At 32.6% G+C, this 18,791-nt stretch overlaps 4 protein-coding genes across 5 annotated transcripts in view; 1 reads left to right on the top strand and 3 right to left on the bottom strand.

The window, feature by feature from the left end:
• The window catches only part of LOC145324831 (uncharacterized), an 84,614-nt gene that overhangs the window by 30,584 nt on the left and 35,239 nt on the right, over nt 1-18,791 (top strand). For both annotated transcript variants that reach the window (XR_013881333.1, XM_080167507.1), the window contains exons 8-9: nt 5,548-5,631; nt 6,333-6,377. Coding sequence is in view for 1 of the 2 variants with exons in the window: in XM_080167507.1 (XP_080023633.1) it covers nt 5,548-5,631; nt 6,333-6,377 (129 nt within the window). In the remaining variant the exon portion in view is untranslated. The remainder of the gene's footprint in view (nt 1-5,547; nt 5,632-6,332; nt 6,378-18,791) is intronic.
• On the bottom strand, nt 9,949-12,954 carry LOC145324007 (uncharacterized). Its single transcript, XM_080166643.1, has 6 exons — nt 12,829-12,954; nt 12,298-12,616; nt 12,032-12,171; nt 11,685-11,913; nt 10,908-11,459; nt 9,949-10,811 (listed from the first exon to the last, which is right to left on the bottom strand). Exons 1-6 carry the CDS (start codon nt 12,952-12,954, stop codon nt 10,189-10,191), a joined length of 1,989 nt encoding a protein of 662 aa, XP_080022769.1. The 3' UTR covers nt 9,949-10,188.
• On the bottom strand, nt 13,016-15,922 carry LOC145324825 (uncharacterized). The gene is made up of 7 exons (XM_080167500.1): nt 15,282-15,922; nt 14,975-15,060; nt 14,603-14,808; nt 13,849-14,059; nt 13,501-13,663; nt 13,231-13,284; nt 13,016-13,095 (listed from the first exon to the last, which is right to left on the bottom strand). Exons 1-7 carry the CDS (start codon nt 15,619-15,621, stop codon nt 13,031-13,033), a joined length of 1,125 nt encoding a protein of 374 aa, XP_080023626.1. The 5' UTR covers nt 15,622-15,922; the 3' UTR covers nt 13,016-13,030.
• LOC145324826 (uncharacterized) lies at nt 15,632-18,585 on the bottom strand. The gene is made up of 3 exons (XM_080167502.1): nt 17,070-18,585; nt 16,723-16,806; nt 15,632-16,205 (listed from the first exon to the last, which is right to left on the bottom strand). The coding sequence occupies exons 1-3, from the start codon at nt 17,294-17,296 to the stop codon at nt 16,088-16,090; spliced, it is 429 nt and encodes a 142-aa protein (XP_080023628.1). The 5' UTR covers nt 17,297-18,585; the 3' UTR covers nt 15,632-16,087.

The following is an 18,791-nucleotide window of genomic DNA, read 5'->3' as shown; positions in this document are numbered from 1 at the left end:
TCTCCCCATTATATCGATTACAATTAATGGTTGAAATGTTTGTACACTCAATTTAATAAACCAAAATCAATATTGAATTAGAGTCTTCAAAGTTGTTAAGTCAAAGAAAAAAAAAAGTTATTATAAAACTTTGGATATAAAATTACTCTTTCTGTTGATTGCAATTGGTTGTTGAAACATCTAGACACTAACTAAATAAACTAACTAATCAAAATTCAAATCAAGTCCCCAAAGTTGTTAAGCCAACGAATAAGAAAACATTATTAATAATATGGTTAATATTGTAGGGGAAACTGTTAGAAAAAACGCATTGATTTTAGATATTTTTGTGACCCAATCTGTTCAGTAGAAAACCATTACAGATATCTTTTTCACCTGTTTTCCTTTATAGAAAGATTTTGTTATTGGATTTTATTTTGGATACTAATCCTGCAAGCTTTTCTTTCATTTTACCTTGTTTTACACTTTTTACAGTTTTAATTTAATAAACTAATATTATAATATCAATACTAGAATGAATAACAAATATATTTGTGGTAATTAGAAGGGGAGCAATGATAAGCAAATAGCATTTTTGTTTAAAAAGAACAATGAAGTTTTGTTAAGAACTTAAGATGAATTTAATGTAGGTATATGATTAATGTTTTGAAATTGATAAGATTAATTGATGGATTCAAAATTTTTTATTTTAAGTTTGTTTGTTATGTTCTTTTTTAAAAGTTACTGATATTTTGTGTTTTTTAAGTACAGGCTTTAGATATAAAGTTGGTACACCACTTCAACTATTTTTATTATTAGTGGCTGCATCGCTAGTTTCTTATGTATAACTAGCAGCTTCGCCCCTAGCCTCTAGGGGCTTTGCCCCAAGAGGTGATCAAAAAAAAATTAGGTGAAATTCGTAAAAGGACCAAGGAAATCTCCTGCAAAAAAAAAATAAATAAAGGACCAAGGAAATCTTCTACAATAAAAAAAAAAAAAAAAAAAAATGTTGGGGGATTTTTTGGTTTTTGGGGGGGTTGGGGGTGTCCAAGAAAATAGCTTAAAACCATCACAGGACCAGTAGGTATAATCCCTGAAAAGTAGAGCCCAATCGGTTCAGCGGTTACTGAGATCTTAAGCTTCAGACGGACATACATTGTTCTACTTTGTATTATAGAAGATATATATTCAAATGGGTATTGAATGGGCAGAAAAAGTGCCTAAAATCATTCCAAGAATGAAATCTAAAAGTAAAACACCCTAACACAAGGGAAGCTTTCCCTAATAGGGAAAAATATATCAGTTCAGTAGTTATTGAGATCTTATGTATGCTACAGAAAAAAAATAACCTACTACTTTATATAATAGGATTAAATTGATAACTATTTGAACTTGGTCTGAATCCTTGATGCATCTATGTCATAAAAATTAGGTTTAAAGAAGTATTGATTGGTACCACATAGAAGTTAATCAACACTATAGATATAACATTAGAGTAAAACAATAGAGGGGGGAAGGGGTTAAATAACTGTATGTCCCCACCCCGAGGACCCTATGCTGACTTTCAATTGGATCTCTAAAACTGAACCGATAGCGTCGGGAATATTTACACAGCCAAGTCGCTACAAAAGATCAGAAAGCAATTTGCGAGCAGACAGAAAGGTCCTTAACAGAGGGATCCAGGTAGTTGTCTAGTTATACATCTATAATTTTAGATTTATTGATGTAACCTTGACGTAAATATAGTGTATGTATGTGGTGGTGTAGTAATGAATTTTCAATCAGTAAAATTGTGTCTGATTGATGTTGTTAACATCTATTCTTCATTCATACTTGTCATTGCAGGGTGTCCTTTCATTTAAAAGCGTATAAAATGCAGGGAGAGAGGGGACTATGGGCTGTTTATTATACTAGTCCCCAATGGTTCATATTAAGGTTAGCTTATTCATTAGCTCAAAAACTTTGGTAGATTTTGATTGGTTGGCAATTTGCTTTCTGCTCTTTTGTAGCGAATTGGCTGCGGTTATACTTCCGAAGCTATTGGCTGATATTCCCAGAGTCCCAATAGAAAGTCGGCACAGGTTTCACTGGGTGGGAACATAAAGTTATTTTACCCCTTCCCCATCTATTGTTTAAATTTCTTTGTAATTTCATTATAATCTTTACATGAAATAAAACTAAATTACTGACAGTGACCACCCTGTATTACCTTGTATTTATATTGAGTTGCACTTTCTCTCTCTGAAGCAATGATTCCTCTCCTTTCATGACTTGCATAACATTATCATCAATGTATGCTGCTCAAGGGAGTGTGGTCAGGTTGTTCAAAAACCCGTGTTTTTTTATCAAAACCCAAAACCAGACCTAACTCGTAAAAAATCGGGTTTTATTGGTTTGGCCAGTTTTTGTCGCGGGTATATTGGTAATAGTCAATAAAAGGCTTTAAGATAAATCAAATAATGTTTAAGACTGATTGTTTTAGGCGTGTTAACCTCCAGTATATGTATAGGTAGGATGTCTATCTAGATGAACAATACTTCCTTATGGTATTGATTACAACTTGGTAAACTTCTATGAATCTTTATTTTGGTCCAACAAGAAGATTTACATACCATACATTTTGATCAATTTTAAAGGTTTTGTCCAAATTTTATGGTTGATTTTAACCTTATAAGGGACAAAGCCATTAATCTACAAAACTTAAAGTAGCATATTGCTACAAGCCATGTTTTTAATGTTTTAAAAGTATGGGTCGGGCTTCTGGATAGTTTTATATCGGTTCTTGAGGGAAGGGAGGGTACAATGGATTTTAAATTACATTGACAATCATAAAAAGTTTATCAAGTCATGTAAGTTAATCAAACTAGCAGTATTAGATTTTTTTAAATTTTCTAAAGGCGTAATTTTTGTGTTTATATGAATTTTTTAGTCGGAATTATGGAGAGAAAAAAATGAACCAAAATAAATGTTTCAACAATCAAAAACTCATTTGAATTAGTTATTATTTTATTTGAATTTACTATAATATTTTCTAAAATCTCTGTCTACCTTGATAGACAACCTCAGATTCTTATCAACTTATAGGGGATGACAATTTTGAAAGTTGTCTTAAATTGATCTAAATTATGGTGGAGTGACAGATATATTCAAGGCAAAATTCTTTTAGATCTGCATGTTAGCTAGGGCCTAAAGTCTTTAAATCTTTTTGAAATAACAGGACGTTATTAGCTAAATAAAACACAAATTATGAAACCATGCATTGAATCATATTGGGAGGGGACATTAGGCTGTTTATTGCACTAGTTCCCAATGTTTAATAATAACGGATTCTTATTCGTTATTGGGGACGTTTCAACGTTACAACCACTAATTGTAATCTACAGAAGGGGTAAATTTGAAAATTAACATTAGGTGTGTACATCAATTTGTCGGCCACTGTCTTATTCCTGAAGATCCCAGCACCTCATCACTCTATTTGTGTACAAATATTGCATAATTTCATGAAAATTGCTGTCCTCTTGGTTTTATGTTACAGAGATCTTAGTAAACATTTAGTACCTAAACACCTAGGTTTTACACGAAAATGGTCTCTTTTTTTTCGTAAGTAAAATGTTTCTTGTACTTCCTAGAGAATTAAATAATCATGACGTTCAAGAGTAAATAAGAAAAGAAAATATAACATGGATTATAACATCCTTATAAGCGAACCTTAGCAAATCATACCATGTCACTAAAATGTAATTTTGAAAATAAATTAACATGCTTTTCTTTTAAAGAGTATCAAATTGTAAAGCGGTTCCTTTGCTAATGTTTTCTTATTTGCTACGCTTCCTAGCGATGCACCTTGTAAGATTTCAAAGATTTTGGATTATTTACAGACGGACAAAGAACAATTGTAATAAAATAATGGATGTAGAATATATGTGGATATTTTGACAGGGAAAAAATTGTCGTTAGTTAGGTTGCTAACATGGACATCAATTATTGGTCAGTTCCTTCATCTAGTAGGAGGGATGGGATAAAGGGGGCGTATTGGGGGGGTGGGGGTCGTTATTTTAGCCAGCTACAATTTTTTTATTAGAGCACATGATAACTTGGTGCAAGATCCATGTAATAATAAATCCATTAATAAAATACCTACTAACACCTAAAAATAAGAATATATTTGTACAGTCTGAAAAGTTAGGGATAAAGGGATAGGACATTGGAAATAAAGGGGGGGGGGGGGTTAATGCTATCTCGTAATCAATGTATAAATGGCACTTATTATACGAATTTCGATCTGAAATTTTGCATGAGTAATCCTTGGTAGGTCTATTTTCCCTAAATCGAACAAAAAGTTGGAAAAATAACTGCTAATAGCTGGCGGCTCAGCCGTTAAGCCATTTTTTGGGCTATTTTCAATGCAAATCATCACCAAACCTATCTCCACATAATACTATTTGCTGCTCAAACGTTTTCAAACGGTTCTAGCCGGTAGTTGCTTGTACTAGAAATCTAAAAATGTTTTTTTTGTATCATTTCACATGATTTAAAGCAAAAATATGTTTTAAAAAGTTGATTCCTACTTAATTTATGACAGATTTGCCCAAAAAATAGCCAAAAAACGGCTAAACGGCTGAGCCGTTAACCGTTACTTTTTCAACTTTTTGTTCGATTTAGGGAAAATAGACCTACCAAGGATTACTCCTGCAGAATTTCAGATCGAAATTCGAATTCTAAGTGCCATTTATACATTGATTACGAGATGGTTGCATTAACCCTTTATTATCCGACCAATTAGAATAAACATAATTCCCCCTTCGAGATATCAAAATATTTTAAAGAAAAGTTAATAAAATTATTTTATTTTTTGAAAACTTAATATAAAGTGCTGTATCCTCTCTTTCCCTGTCAAAAAATTGTGAAAAACAATTAATGTCAAACTTTTTCTTTTCTTAGAATAAAAACAAAAAAGTTCAAAATGAACATAAGAATATGTTACGTATGTCTGTTCCTTTTACTTATCCTTACAATAAAGTAACAGGATCTCAATCTGTATGTCTGTCTCTCTGTACTGAAGGATCTCGCTGACCACCGAACCGATATGATTTATGGAAAGTGCCCCTAGAGGTCTTCAGGGGTGAAATCGCTAGTGGTTACATATAGCACTGTTTTTGGTCTTCAAAAAAGGGAATCTTTTCTGTAATTAGGGCCAGTCTGTCCTTTAACAGAAAGCTCTTATCGCTATGTAATTTGGGCATATATATTTCAAACTTTGCATGCTGATTCCTGTAACTTTAAGGTACGGTTTAGAAAGCGTAGCTACTCTATAATCGTTTCTAGAAATCCATATAGCCATTTAAAACAAGATTATTATAATCCTATTCATGTGACTTATGGATTACTGATTCATAGGACAACAAGGTACAACACTGTAAGCGAATCATCTATATAAACAAGTACTAAAAATGTAAGTATATCCTTTAATAGTATCCTGTATTGCAACAAATTTACATACAAGTGTTAATAATGTAATTGCTTTTATGGATGTTGTCATACAGATTAATAATGTGTAATGCTTTTTAGGATCAAAAGAATGGAAAGTTGAGATATGTAAAGAACAGTTTCCCCCACCATGGGTATATCTGGAACTACGGTGCTTTCCCCCAGGTAAAAGCATAGAACTCAGGGATCTGAAGGGATAAGACAATGGCTGATAAATTTATTTATATCCCCAATGATGGTGCACATAATTATCCCTTCTGTATTTTAATATTAGTCGTTGAAATGTTTGAACACTCAACTTAATTAACCAACTAATCAAAATTCACCAATCAAAGTTCCCAAAATTGTTAAGCCAACGTTATTATAACACTTTGGGGACATTGTCCGCCTTCTCTCTCTTTTTGTCAGGTAACAGTAGAAATTTTGAGGGAACCTAACCTGTATAGACACGCTCGTTGTCGGGAAGGTTCGTATATCTGCCCCAAACCGTGTCATTAAAAATGGTTTCTTTGGCAACCTAAATAATTAAGGAAGGGAGAGTATTGCTTTGCACAAAACAGGCATAAATTATTTCCATGCAAAAATAGAGCCTTCAGACAATTGTCTAGCAATCAAAGGGTTGGTTGTCTGGTGGCGTTTAACCATATACCTAATCATGTACGTCATTGACTAAGATTTTGTTGAGATATACACCAAAATAAGATCTATTTGGGAATACTGTCTATAGGCTATCCGAATTTAAGCTTTAGATTTATATTTTTCTGTACTTCCATAAACCATTATACAGAACTCATAATGCTTAGGGTGCATCATTTGTCAGCATTTTAATATTCCAATTTCTTTGCTTTAATTTAGTTTAATTTCAGACTTGGGAGAATCCCCATCACGTGGACCCAAACACTGGAGAAAAGGTAAGAATTTTACCAGGGATTTTCAGAGTTAGGACAATGGACGATAAATCTATGTACATCCTTAATGATAATAAACAAAATTATACCTTAAGTAGATTAAAGTTATTGATGGAAAAATTTGGAAACGTCTTATTTAAACCAACCAAAGATATGATAAAAGTAAGTTTGTAAGCCAACGAACAATTAATAAAATAACAATGTCATTTTTTAAAAACTTTGGGTACAGAAAAAGATAACAAGAGTGATATTAACAAGTACAGACTGGCCAGAGTGTACGTTTTGTACGTTTTGTACGTTACGCATCGAATCTGTGTACGTTCTGGACGTTATTTTGATATGTGTACGTAACGTATTTTGAAATTTGTATTTTTGTACGTTTTACGTTTTTTTTTAAATAATAAGAATCAAATATTAGCAGAAAAGTAATTTGTATATTTTGTACGAAAATTTTTGCAAAAACAATAGGTGTATTATTTAAATAAATTCAATAATATCTTCAATTTTCATAGAACAAAAATATGTAGGTAAATTATGCATATATGTTATTAGAACTTACAGTTTAAATTTATGGATTTGAAATATATGTCCTATAGATATAGTTTAAACTATTGAACAGAAAGAGATATGCAGTTGACTAAATTCAAGTTTAAATGCATTTCATGCTACTACCCCTTTAATAGATTTTACGATAATTTTTTTCAAATTCTTTATATACTTGGGTAAATTTTCCGAGATATCATATGGTGCACAGTGTAGGATTAAGAAGTCTTATTTTTTGGTATCTTCAGTTTTTAAAGAATAAGATTCAAATATAAGTATAAAAGTATTTGTATATTTATTTGTATTTGTACAAAAAGTATTACAAAAATAGTATATTATCTATAATGCAAAGTAGAATGATGTCTGTCCGTCTGCTTGTCCGTCTGTATATCAGAAGCTTAATATCTCAGTAACCACTGAACCTATTGTGCTCTACTCTTCATGGAATATACCTAATAGTCCTGTGATGGTTTTTGCTATTTTCTTTGGGGGAGGGACACTTAAAGCTTTTTACTTTCTACTAGGAGTAGAGGCTTCGTATCCCTCTTTTATAGAATCGTTTGTTGGAAATTTGTCAAAAAAATATAAAACAAGGATGACAACATCCATAAAAGCGAAGCACTGAAACGGTAGGACAAACGGACATTAACACTTGTATAGTATCTGAACTGAAAAATCAGAACATAAATGTAGAATCAAAATTGTAGGTAAATTTGTTGAAAAACTGTTTAAAAACAGGATAATGTTTATGGACATACTTACATTTTTGGACTTGATTATAGAGTTACTTCGCTTAAAATATTGTTCTTTGTTGTCCCAGGAATCAATATACCAAAACCATATCAATATACCAGATCAAACGGATAATTAAAACACTTGAAAATTTGTTGTTAAAAAAGTAGAAAAATCAACATGTTTAAAATGGACGTACGGACATTCTGGTAATGATTATAGAGTTGCTACCAATGATGTGTCTACTAGATATTTTAAATATTAACTATTCTAAACCCTAAACGTATCGTATTTCGAGTAAATTTGGAAGGGAATTTAGACATATGAAAATATTGAAATTGGGGAATATTTATATACGTGTGCAAGAATTCTATTTCAAAAATAGGATATTAATTCCCCTCTCACTTCGTTCAAAAATACATCCCTATTTCTATTTTTCTAAATATTCAAATTTCTTAATATTTATATACGAAGTACTTGGTAAATAAATAGAAGATTTTGAAAAATAATAAATTTTTACGTTTTATATTTCTATTTCGAAATAAATCACGCAATCTTAAATTAAGTATGTTCGTTAAACAATTCCGAAATAAAATTTACTAGATATATTAGACTTTTAGGTTCTTTCTATGAAATTAATGTGATGACATAATTTCCTTACTCCAAAAAGTCTACCTGTTAAGAATACGACATTTTAGACGTCTTACTTTTTTCATTGCTTTTTTTACAGGGTAAAATAAAAATTCTTCCTAATATTAAAAAAGGATAATTTTGCATTACGTAAAAAAAGTATATAACGATAATGAAATATATTAAAGTTAACTTATAATAGTTTGTAATTGTATTTGTAACAATATATTTATAGATTCCCTGTTATTTGATATCATCCGTTTCCGGTGTATGCTGTTATATCAGGGATAAATATATACACAAAAATTCCTCCAACAAATTTTTATTATTTACCGTGGTCAAAACATATTAAAAAATCTTATTTTAAAAAATGTAAATATAACGAAATAAATTATATTGAAGTTTCTAATTACCCATGTACATTTCTACCTCGTGCACCTCGTGCACACACACACAGTTCTTCAGTCCTTATTTGAATTTCAGAGTGTATTGACACGTCATACTACGCGTTAGTTAGATACAAAGAAAAGTGAAAAATAATAAAAAATTTAATATTCAATGTGAAAACTTCAAATGGAATTATATTAATACAATAAAATAAAGTGATAAATATTATTTGCATAGTTATAAAAAAAAAGAAGAAAGAAACAAAGTCTTAGTCAAGTGTCAACACAAGAAGATCTAATTCTGTACTGTCGTCCGAAAAAAATTATTGTAGTCTATTGTTTTGAGTGAATGTCATAAGAGTACATACACGTCAAAATAATAGGCTATGTTTTCTATTTCGGAAGGCAGTACACATAATCATTTACTGTATATTAAGGTAAGGATTTTGTAATAATTTGTAAATATAAAGTGATAAGTCTGTTCGTTATAACTTAATTATTCTTATTTTGCCTTTTGGTAATTTCAATTTTAAACGCACAGATTTTATACTGTGAATAATTCGGCAAGCTCCATACTTTGTTTTTAATTATGTTTATTTTTTATTTTTTTATATCGTTCCAAAATTACAAAGTATCGGGTGTGTTTTATCGATAAGTCTTACCTAAAAATATTGAATCCCTGTGTTCGAAAAGAATTTCCGTGCATTTTTTTACGTCGTTCAGAACGGCTCGGCTCCACATTAGGTTAAAGTGAGTTTTTACAGTAATAATATGATTTAACGGTCTATTTCCTTAAATTAAACTTAAAAACCATATGTTACCAAATATACACACATCCGCAGCCGTATTTCTAGATTCGGCTCCGCGTTTTTTTTGCGTTGAAACTCGGTTTTAAATGTACGCTCATATTAAACCTGATTATCAAGCTGTTTTTAAACAAATTTACTTACAATTTTGCTTAGACTCTTATATATTCGCATTCTGATAATTCAGTTCTGACATTAATGTCCGTATTTTTTTTACATTTTAACAACAAATTTTTATGTGACCTAATTATCCGATTGGTCTGATTTTTGGTTTACTGATGTTTGAATGTACAATAATATAAGCGAAGCGGCAAGTACGCATTTTTATTTTTTTCCATCACCCTTTAATTGAAATTCAAATTTATTTTTGGATATTTAGTATTTACTTTCATTTGATGTCCAACTTATTTACTCTAGAACCTCGAGCAAGAGACCATCCACGCATAAAGACACAAGACAAGTATGATTTGAGTAATGTTTTTGGCTTCGCTACTTATTGATTATTCATCCTTGTTAAATTAAATAACAATACTGCAAAAAAAAAAATATATCAATAAACAGTTTTTTGGGTTTTATTACAACATTTATTTTATAATGGTAATGATACAGATATTTAAAAAACACAAAATTATTTCATTAAATTATTTGTTTTACTTTACTTCTACTTTATTTCTTTCCAACATAATTAATATGATAAACATATTTACAAAAATTATTTCACTTTTCCAGTTCCTTGGTTGCTGTCTTCTTGGTAACTTTTACCTGCCTATCCCAAAATGCTTGGGACTTCTTGGGGACTAGCTTGTTCATCTTCAAGAACATGATGGCGTGGATGGTTTCTTTCTCTAGGTTATACCGCCTCGATGAGTAAACTAATTTGAGGTGTGAGAAAATTCTCTCACACCTCGCATTAGAAACAGGTAAGTTGTTGAAGTTGGTCATCAAACTGACAAGTCCAGGTGGATAACATATCTTCTCTGCAACATGTTCATACCTGGCAGTAAGCATCCTGTGGGTTGCGGTCATTGCTCCTTGTTTGTACAGTTTCTGGCGTTCTTCAACATCGAAATCCTTGGACTTAGATTTTTTGACTTTCGCAATTTCCTCCTTTATCTTAGCGACTTCACGTTGGTAACCGTATGTCAAGGCATGCAACTTGGATTCTTCTATGTTACTCCAATCCTTCAGCCCAGCTTTCAGGTGTTTCTTCATGACGTCCAGGGGATCCTTCTGTTTGTCACGTTGTTCTTTCTTTTTCTTCTTGGCTGCTGCTTGAGCCTGAATTTCTTTGAACTCTTGTTGTTTGTTCCAAAACATCTTTTGGATGGGTGTCATCATGCCTGTAATACATAAATATAATTAATAAAAATGATAATTGAATTATTTAACTAATGTTATTATTATTATCTATTTTAATTAATATTGTATATCTTTACCTGTGGGAGGTGCAGTTTCTGGAGATTCGTACTCGTCAGCTTCGGAATCCACATTGTCGGCATCCGCATTAGCTCTACGCAGGTCGGCCTCTTCATCTGCCTTTTCTTCAGGACTTAGGTTGGCTCTCAGTGAGATTCGGTGTAGCCGTTCACCCAACAACCTACAATTTTTGGGTGCTTGTTGTAAAATTGTTTTTGCTTCATCCTGTGTCACCGTAAAGCTTTGTGTGCCACTCGCAATCATTTCCAAATGACTGCGTGACAGGGGGTGTAGGTAGAGACAGACTTGCCATCCTGCATTAGTACGGACAATCTTGTTAACTCTCAGGTGAAGGAACTTGAATACACGTCTAGCGAATAAGTTGCCAGGCATACTTGTCCGTAGGGTAAAGAACACCGTATCCAGCATGGTGAACATCTGGACGATTGTGGCCTCATGGGCTTGTGCAGGAATTGTCAGCATGGTATCCACACACTCCAACACTTCCAGGACTTCTCTGAGGGCAAGAACCTGGTCAGGTGTTGGCCACAGATTGTCAAACTTCTTGTTGACTAAAATAAAAATTAAAAATTAAAAATTAATTCTATTGATATATACAGTTCTAATTTTTAATTAAGGGAACGAGAGAAGAAATAATTTATTTAGTTTAAATTTTAATAAACTTCTATTTGTTACCTTTCTCTTTTGTTTAATTAAGGGACAGAGAGAAATTTAAATTGGTAATTTTGTTAGTTTTAAATTGTTGTTTAAATTATAATTAACTTTTTTGGGTTTACCTTTCTGATCCTGCACGGATTTTTTCACCTTCTGAAGTAGTGGTTTGTTGTCAAACAACTCTAAGAACCGCTTTATCATGTTCATTCTGGAGCTCCATCTCGTCTCCACGTATCTGGTAAGCATACGTTGTCCACTCTCTACCAAAATGCGACGCAGCTTCTTGTTATTCATAATTTTACTGACCAGCTTTGCCAGGTTAATTATGGTTCTGTTGTACCCCTTCCCTTTCTAAAAAAATATAATATTTGTTAATTTTCACGTTTTTGTATAATTTATTATTTAACTTTTTAAGTTACTGTATAAGTTATTTAGTTGGTTCTATTAATCATTTAATTAATTTACTTACAACTTTGGCAGCCTGCTTCAACGCCAACTCCACTTGGTGGTTGAGGCAAACACCTCCCACTATAAGTCCACATTTCTGCTCATCACATTTCATTGTTCTTTGGATGTTCTCTTCTATTAGTTTCCCGAAATTTGTGATTGCTGAAAAGAAATAATTTAATAAATTAATATAATTTAGTTAAATGCATTTCGTGAAACTACCCCTGTAAATCATTAAATGTAATTCATTGAATTTTTTGGGAATGAATTTAATTTAACTTTACTTACCCTCTCTTTGTTGTGGATCTTTGATGGCGATGGACCTGTAGAAAATCGCACTTGATATGCCGCCATCGCCGCCATCGCCTTGTCTTGTTCCTGCCAGGGTTTCTTCATCTCCATCCTGACCCTCACCTTCGGCTTCTACAACACCATCCTCAACCTCATCTAAATCTTCTATAAACAAATCCAACGGGATTTCATCTTCACTATCAGCCTCAGGTGTGTCTTCCTTATCACTATCATCATCACTGACTCCCTCATGGTTCATGAAACTTGTATACTCTGTGGGGGTTTTCCCGTGCTCTTCATTGAGTATCTTGACGGACTAAAGAATGAAAAATAAATTAATGATTTACTTTCTAATGGTATTGTTTTATAATATTAATTCTCGTATTCATTCAAATATTCATCTAAAAAAACTGGTTTTATCTTACAATTGTACATTTTACATCCGCGGAAAGCCATTTAAAATACGATGCGAGAAAAAACTATTAAATAGTTATGATTTTATAATTATAATTTATAATTTTTCATTACCTTTACACAGTTGGCAGCCGAGTCGGATGTGGAGCTGAGAAGTTGATAATGCTCAAGCCCAAACCTTTTCAACAGTTCTTCGAAATATTCGTAGATGCTGCGGCCGGAAGCATCGGGTTTAGGCATCTAAACATAAGTAATTAATCAAATTATCATTTAGGTATTTGTGGTCATTCTAAATTTCTAAGAATTAATTTTAAACTTATACCTGTTCACAGGCGAGCAACAATTCTTTGGGACCGTCTGCATCGGTATAGTTTGCAGTTACTGAAAAATTAGTAATTCTTTTATATTATTCATTCATAATAGTTTACTTTACTTTATTTAATTCAGGTTATGTAGCTGCTGCAGTTGTAATTGCATTAATAAATAATAATAGTTTATTTATTTTATTTAGGTTACCTGCAATGAAGTCGGTGTGGTGAACATTGCCGAAGTCGAAGGAAAGGTGCACACCTGCGGAAACAAAGATAATATTGATTATTTAAAATAATTAAATATTAACATTTTTTCCGCAGGTGTGCACCTTTCCTTCGATTTCGGCAATGTACACACCCGCGGAAGTGAAGATAATTTAAATTAATTATTTGTTATTTCTTTCAGATTTTGAAATTATTTAGTAATGTTTTAGTTTATAAATTATAATACTTAATAGTTAATAGTTATTAATACCTTTATTTTCTAAAATCTTCTTGAAGGATTCCATGTAATACTTGTGCTGCCCCTGCAGCCAGTTATGAAGCTGTTTGCTGGTGGGTGCATCCTGCTTCTTGCCTTTCTCAAGTAAACCGACCTGCTTGGCGACGATATGGTCAAAGGCATTGGCATCCGTATCCTTAAAGCGAATTTTTTAAAGTTAGTATGTTTTTCAACCTATTTTTAAAAAATACACTATTCTAACTGACATGAAGATATATTTCGATTTTAGCAATCATTTTCAATTAATTTTGTTTAAAAAAATATAGGTATGAGACATTAGATAACAGCAAATATGATCAAAAATATTAAACATACATTTACCTTAAAGCGAAGGAAACTTTCATTATTAACCAGTTTTCCTGTTATGTGGCGCAGCGCTTCTAGGGCAGTGACGTATATTTTGACTTCATGGATAACTTCAGCATCTGCCTGGGCCTGTTGAAACTTCCTCTGAAAGCTGGCCAGGTTCACTCCCTTCCTATACTCTCGGTAAACATCTCTGTGGTCAATGATCCAGTGACGGCTAAACCTCCTAAACAGGTAAGCAATTAATATTATTTTTTTTAGCAAAGCTACTCTATAATTCACCTTGTCTGTCAGTATATATTTTTAATCAATGTTTATGAATACTTAATACCAGTGTTCTGGAGCCGGGAGCAGCAACATTTTTTGTGGAGCCGGATCCGGAGCCGTATTTTTTGTTAAAAACGGCTCCGGCTCCGGACTAGGTAAAAATGATTTTTTAAAGTAATATTATAATTTGGCAACGGTCTATTTCCATATAATAAACTGAAAAACTATTGTTACTTAACAAATAGACACACATCCTTCTACTTTTATATAGCTTTAATCAAATAAAAGCAAAATATTTTATATTATTTATCTTATTTTATCAAATTCAATAATGGAAAAAAATTGATATATTAATTTTAAGGTAGGAGCCGGAGCTGGAGCCGGAGCCGGGAGCCGTATTTCCAAATACGGCTCCCCGGAGCCGGAGCCGCATCAAAATTATACGGCTCCGGCACGTTGCGTTAATACATCATGTTATTTTATGTCAACTTAATATTATTACCTAAGAAGGTTAGTTTCTTGCAGTATAAATCTCTCTAATGGTTTTCCCTCTTTGGGGTATTCTTTCACGTGGTATGTGCCATCCCAGGTATGGAAGTTACAGTATTTGCACCCCCGCCCCCACGGGGTCTTATTCTGACCCTTTCCAGGGTAGTTGGGGATCATGTAAGCATGATCTTCAAGCACTTTAACCAAGTAGACATAAACCTGAAGTAATTTTAATTTTATTAAACATTTTATTTAATAATCTCACACCTGTAACTCTTTTTTTAGTTGTGTTCCTTTCTTGACTTTTAGTTTTGCTTTCAAAAAGTGTCACTTTTGCCCCCCCCCCTCTACATTTTATTATTATTTTTAGTATTTATGTTTGTACCTTATCACCATTACTATATGTTATCCTCTTCCCATCAAGGCGGTCATAGAGCGAGTGTGTGTCCCCTTGTACTGTACCCACGCAGTCTAGGTAATCAATAGAACAGTTAATTTAATATATTATAGGTAAAGTAAAACAAACTAGTATTCTAGAAATTTATGTATTTACGGTTGAGATTGTATGGTTATTAATTATAAATATAATATAATGTATTTTATTTAAGTACAGACAAATAGACATCCTGTCAATTAAATTTTTAATGTTACTACCTATGTTATTGATATTAATTATACTAATTTAAGCTTACCTCTGATGAACATATGTTCCGTACTGTCACTGTTCATCTTGGGTTTATTCTTGGATCCTTTTTGTCGGCCACCTCTCCCTTTTGGCTTTTCTCCAGCTGGGGATGACTGTGCTGAAGAAGGTGTGTCTCCAGCTGGTGTTGTAGGTGTGGCTGCGGCTTTAGGTTTGGCTGCGGCTTTAGGTGTGGCTGTTGTACTTGTACGGCCACCTCTCCCTTTTGGCTTTTCTCCAGCTGGGGATGACTGTGCTGAAGAAGGTGTGTCTCCAGCTGCGGCTTTAGGTGTGGCTGTTGTACTTGTAGGTGATGGAGACGGCGGCGGCGTTACGTTGAGTGGGCGCATTGGTGATGTATCTGGTGTTGTTTGTGAAGCTGGTTGTGGGCTTGCTGGTTTTGACCTTAAAATAATTAATTAATATTATTTTTCCCTTGCCCTCTGGACAAAATATAAAAATTATTTGGCTACTTGTTTTTTTTACCTCGATTGGGGAGAAGGTTTGGGGGGTGAAGTTGGATTTTCAGGTTCTGGGCTGTCAGGTTTTGACCTTAAAAAAATAGCCTATTATTTTAATTATTAATTAATATTATTTTTCCCTTGCCCTCTGGACAAAATATAAAAATTATTTGGCTACTTGTTTTTTTTACCTCGATTGGGGAGAAGGTTTGGGGGGTGAAGTTGGATTTTCAGGTTCTGGGCTGTCAGGTTTTGACCTTAAAAAAATAGCCTATTATTTTAATTATTAATTAATATTATTTTTCCCTTGCCCTCTGGACAAAATAAAAAAAAATTATTTGGCTACTTGTTTTTTTTACCTCGATTGTGGAGAAGACTCTGTTCTTCTTTTCTTGACCCTTGGAGGTGAACACAACTTTGGTATTATTCGCTTCCGTTGTGGCTCAGCTATTTTTGAAGTGACTGGAGTGCAACTGAAATTAAATAAATAAATAAATTTTCAATTTCTCTGGTTCTTTTTAGAACCCACCAAATTTACCAAATTTGGGATTATATTCTAAAAAAAAATGGCCTCTCTTGGTGTGTAGAGCACCGAGAGTTGCTGAACATGGAAGGAATGCGCCCCGGAGGATGGATGGAGGACCCAACCTAACCTGACCAAAAGTAAGTAAGGATATTTTTTTAACATTTACCTACCCTAAGATAAAAAGTTACTGTAAAAATACAATACTTTTCATAATCCCATTTATTATAATTTTATTAGGGGTATGCATTTGAGCTTAATAGTAAATAAAAAGTAAAAATACGACGAAACCCACTAATTTTATAAGGGGTAGTTTCACGAAATGCATTTGAGCTTAATAAATAAAAAGTTACTGTAAAAATCCCATTTCTATACTTTTTTTAGCATGGGTAGATGCACTTCGTGAAACTACCCCTTTTAGTTTTTTTATAACATTATTAAATATGAAATGAAAATATTATTATTACCTAATGTTATCACTGGGGGTTATTTTTTTTGTGGGGGTCCCCAACCCCTCCTTCTCCTCCAACATTACCGACCCTGGAGTGCAACTGAAAATTAAATAAATAAATAACATTTACCTACCCTAAGATAAAAAGTTACTACTTTTCATAATCCCATTTATTATAATTTTATTAGGGGTATGCATTTGAGCTTAATAGTAAATAAAAAGTAAAAATACGACGAAACCCACTAATTTTATAAGGGGTAGTTTCACGAAATGCATTTGAGCTTAATAAATAAACTTCGTGAAACTACCCCTTTTAGTTTTTTTATAACATTATTAAATATAAAATGAAAATATTATTATTACCTAATGTTATCACTGGGGGTTATTTTTTTGGGGGGGGACCCCAAACCCTCCTTTTCCTCCAACATATCAAGGTCAACCTCATCCAAAACATCGGGTATGCTTGCATCGGGGATCGTCTTACGTTCACGCAAACTACGAGTACGCGTAACTGAAGAGTCAGGCATAGCTTGGACAACCTCACTGTCATCATCGTCACCTATAACTTTATTAGAGTCAGGCTCAGCCATTCTCTAACGATGTTGTAACTGAACTAAAACTAAAAAAAAAGATTAATATTAATTATGACTTTATGACTTTAAGCCTAAGGTGGTGAGAATGGCCAGGTTACCGCTTACATTGGATGATTGGGGGAAGAAAAGGGTTAACAACTTAACAGTAACTCCACCCATAATTTTATTTTTTGGAATAGTAAGGGATAAAATAAACACACATAAAAGAAAGTGTGGGGGGGGGGGGTATAACTATAATCTGTGTTGGAAAATATTTATATGACATGTAAGACTAAGAATTCTCCTAATTTCCCCTTGAGGAGGGGGGAGGATTTGATGCTTAATCTGCAGAAGGGGTAATTTAACACTTAATTTACCCTCCGTAAAAGATTAAAGATTAAAAGATTAAAGATTATTTGAAACCTGCCCCACCCCCCTTTTTCAACACTTCTTATTTGAATATAATTATATGTAATCTTTTTTTCTCCACCCATCATAACGTAATGGTTAGGAGGAGGGGGGGGGGGGAACCAACAAGATTTAATTTGGATTTAATACGATGAAATTTTAGTAAATAAATTAGCCGTTAGAGGCTGGATATTTCAAATTGTTTTTCAATTTATACTTAAGTTTCATCATTCATTGGTAAGAAAAGTTAAAAATTATATTTCAAGTTTTAGAAACCTATTTTTAAGAAAAGTTACATTTGAGATGAATAGAATTAAAAAAGTATTCGGTAATGTAGACAAACAAAATTGCTTCATAGTTACATATTGGAAGTTACATAACATTCAAGGATTACCATTGACATTGTCAGCTTTGAGGTCACTTTATGAAGGCTTTTTGGCCAATTATAGAATAGATTGATGATAATGATATGATGAATATCTGTATCATTTCATATCTTTTAAAAACAAAGTTTTATACCAACGTTTTCTTTTTGGTTTGCTCAACAATTTTGGGGAATTTTGGGACTTGGTTGCTTCATTAAGTTGAGTGTAAAAACGTTTCAACTATGAATTGTTATTTACAAAAGGGGTAATTTTGTGCATCATCATTGGGAGTGTACATCAATTTATCGGCCATTATAATATAAGGTTATAATTTATAAAGGTGTCATATATATAAACCTTTCTTAAAAGTTAAAAAAAAACTCTCTCCCGTCACCCAGCATTAGTGGAAAATTTTTATAAAGGAAAATTTAAATAAATAAAGGGGGGTTATAATAAAGGTGTCGTCATATATATATTATGGAAAATTTTTATAAAGGAAAATTTAAATAAATAAAGGGATTATTCTTTGTATTTTTTTTGGGGGGGGGGGGGGTTATATTCAAAATCAAGTTCAACCCTTTCTTTTCATATATTCTATGTATAATAAAGGTGTCGTCATATATATATTATGGAAAATTTTTATAAAGGAAAATTTAAATAAATAAAGGGATTATTCTTTGTATTTTTTTTTGGGGGGGGGGGGGTTATATTCAAAATCAAGTTCAACCCTTTCTTTTCAT

The sequence above is a fragment of the Acartia tonsa genome, chromosome 7, assembly GCF_053477335.1.
Source record: "Acartia tonsa isolate MP-2025a chromosome 7, ASM5347733v1, whole genome shotgun sequence".
In the NCBI taxonomy this organism is placed as follows: Eukaryota; Metazoa; Arthropoda; class Copepoda; order Calanoida; family Acartiidae; genus Acartia; species Acartia tonsa.
Note: the sequence above shows the minus strand (reverse complement) of the source record. Positions and strands in the feature narration are given on the sequence as shown.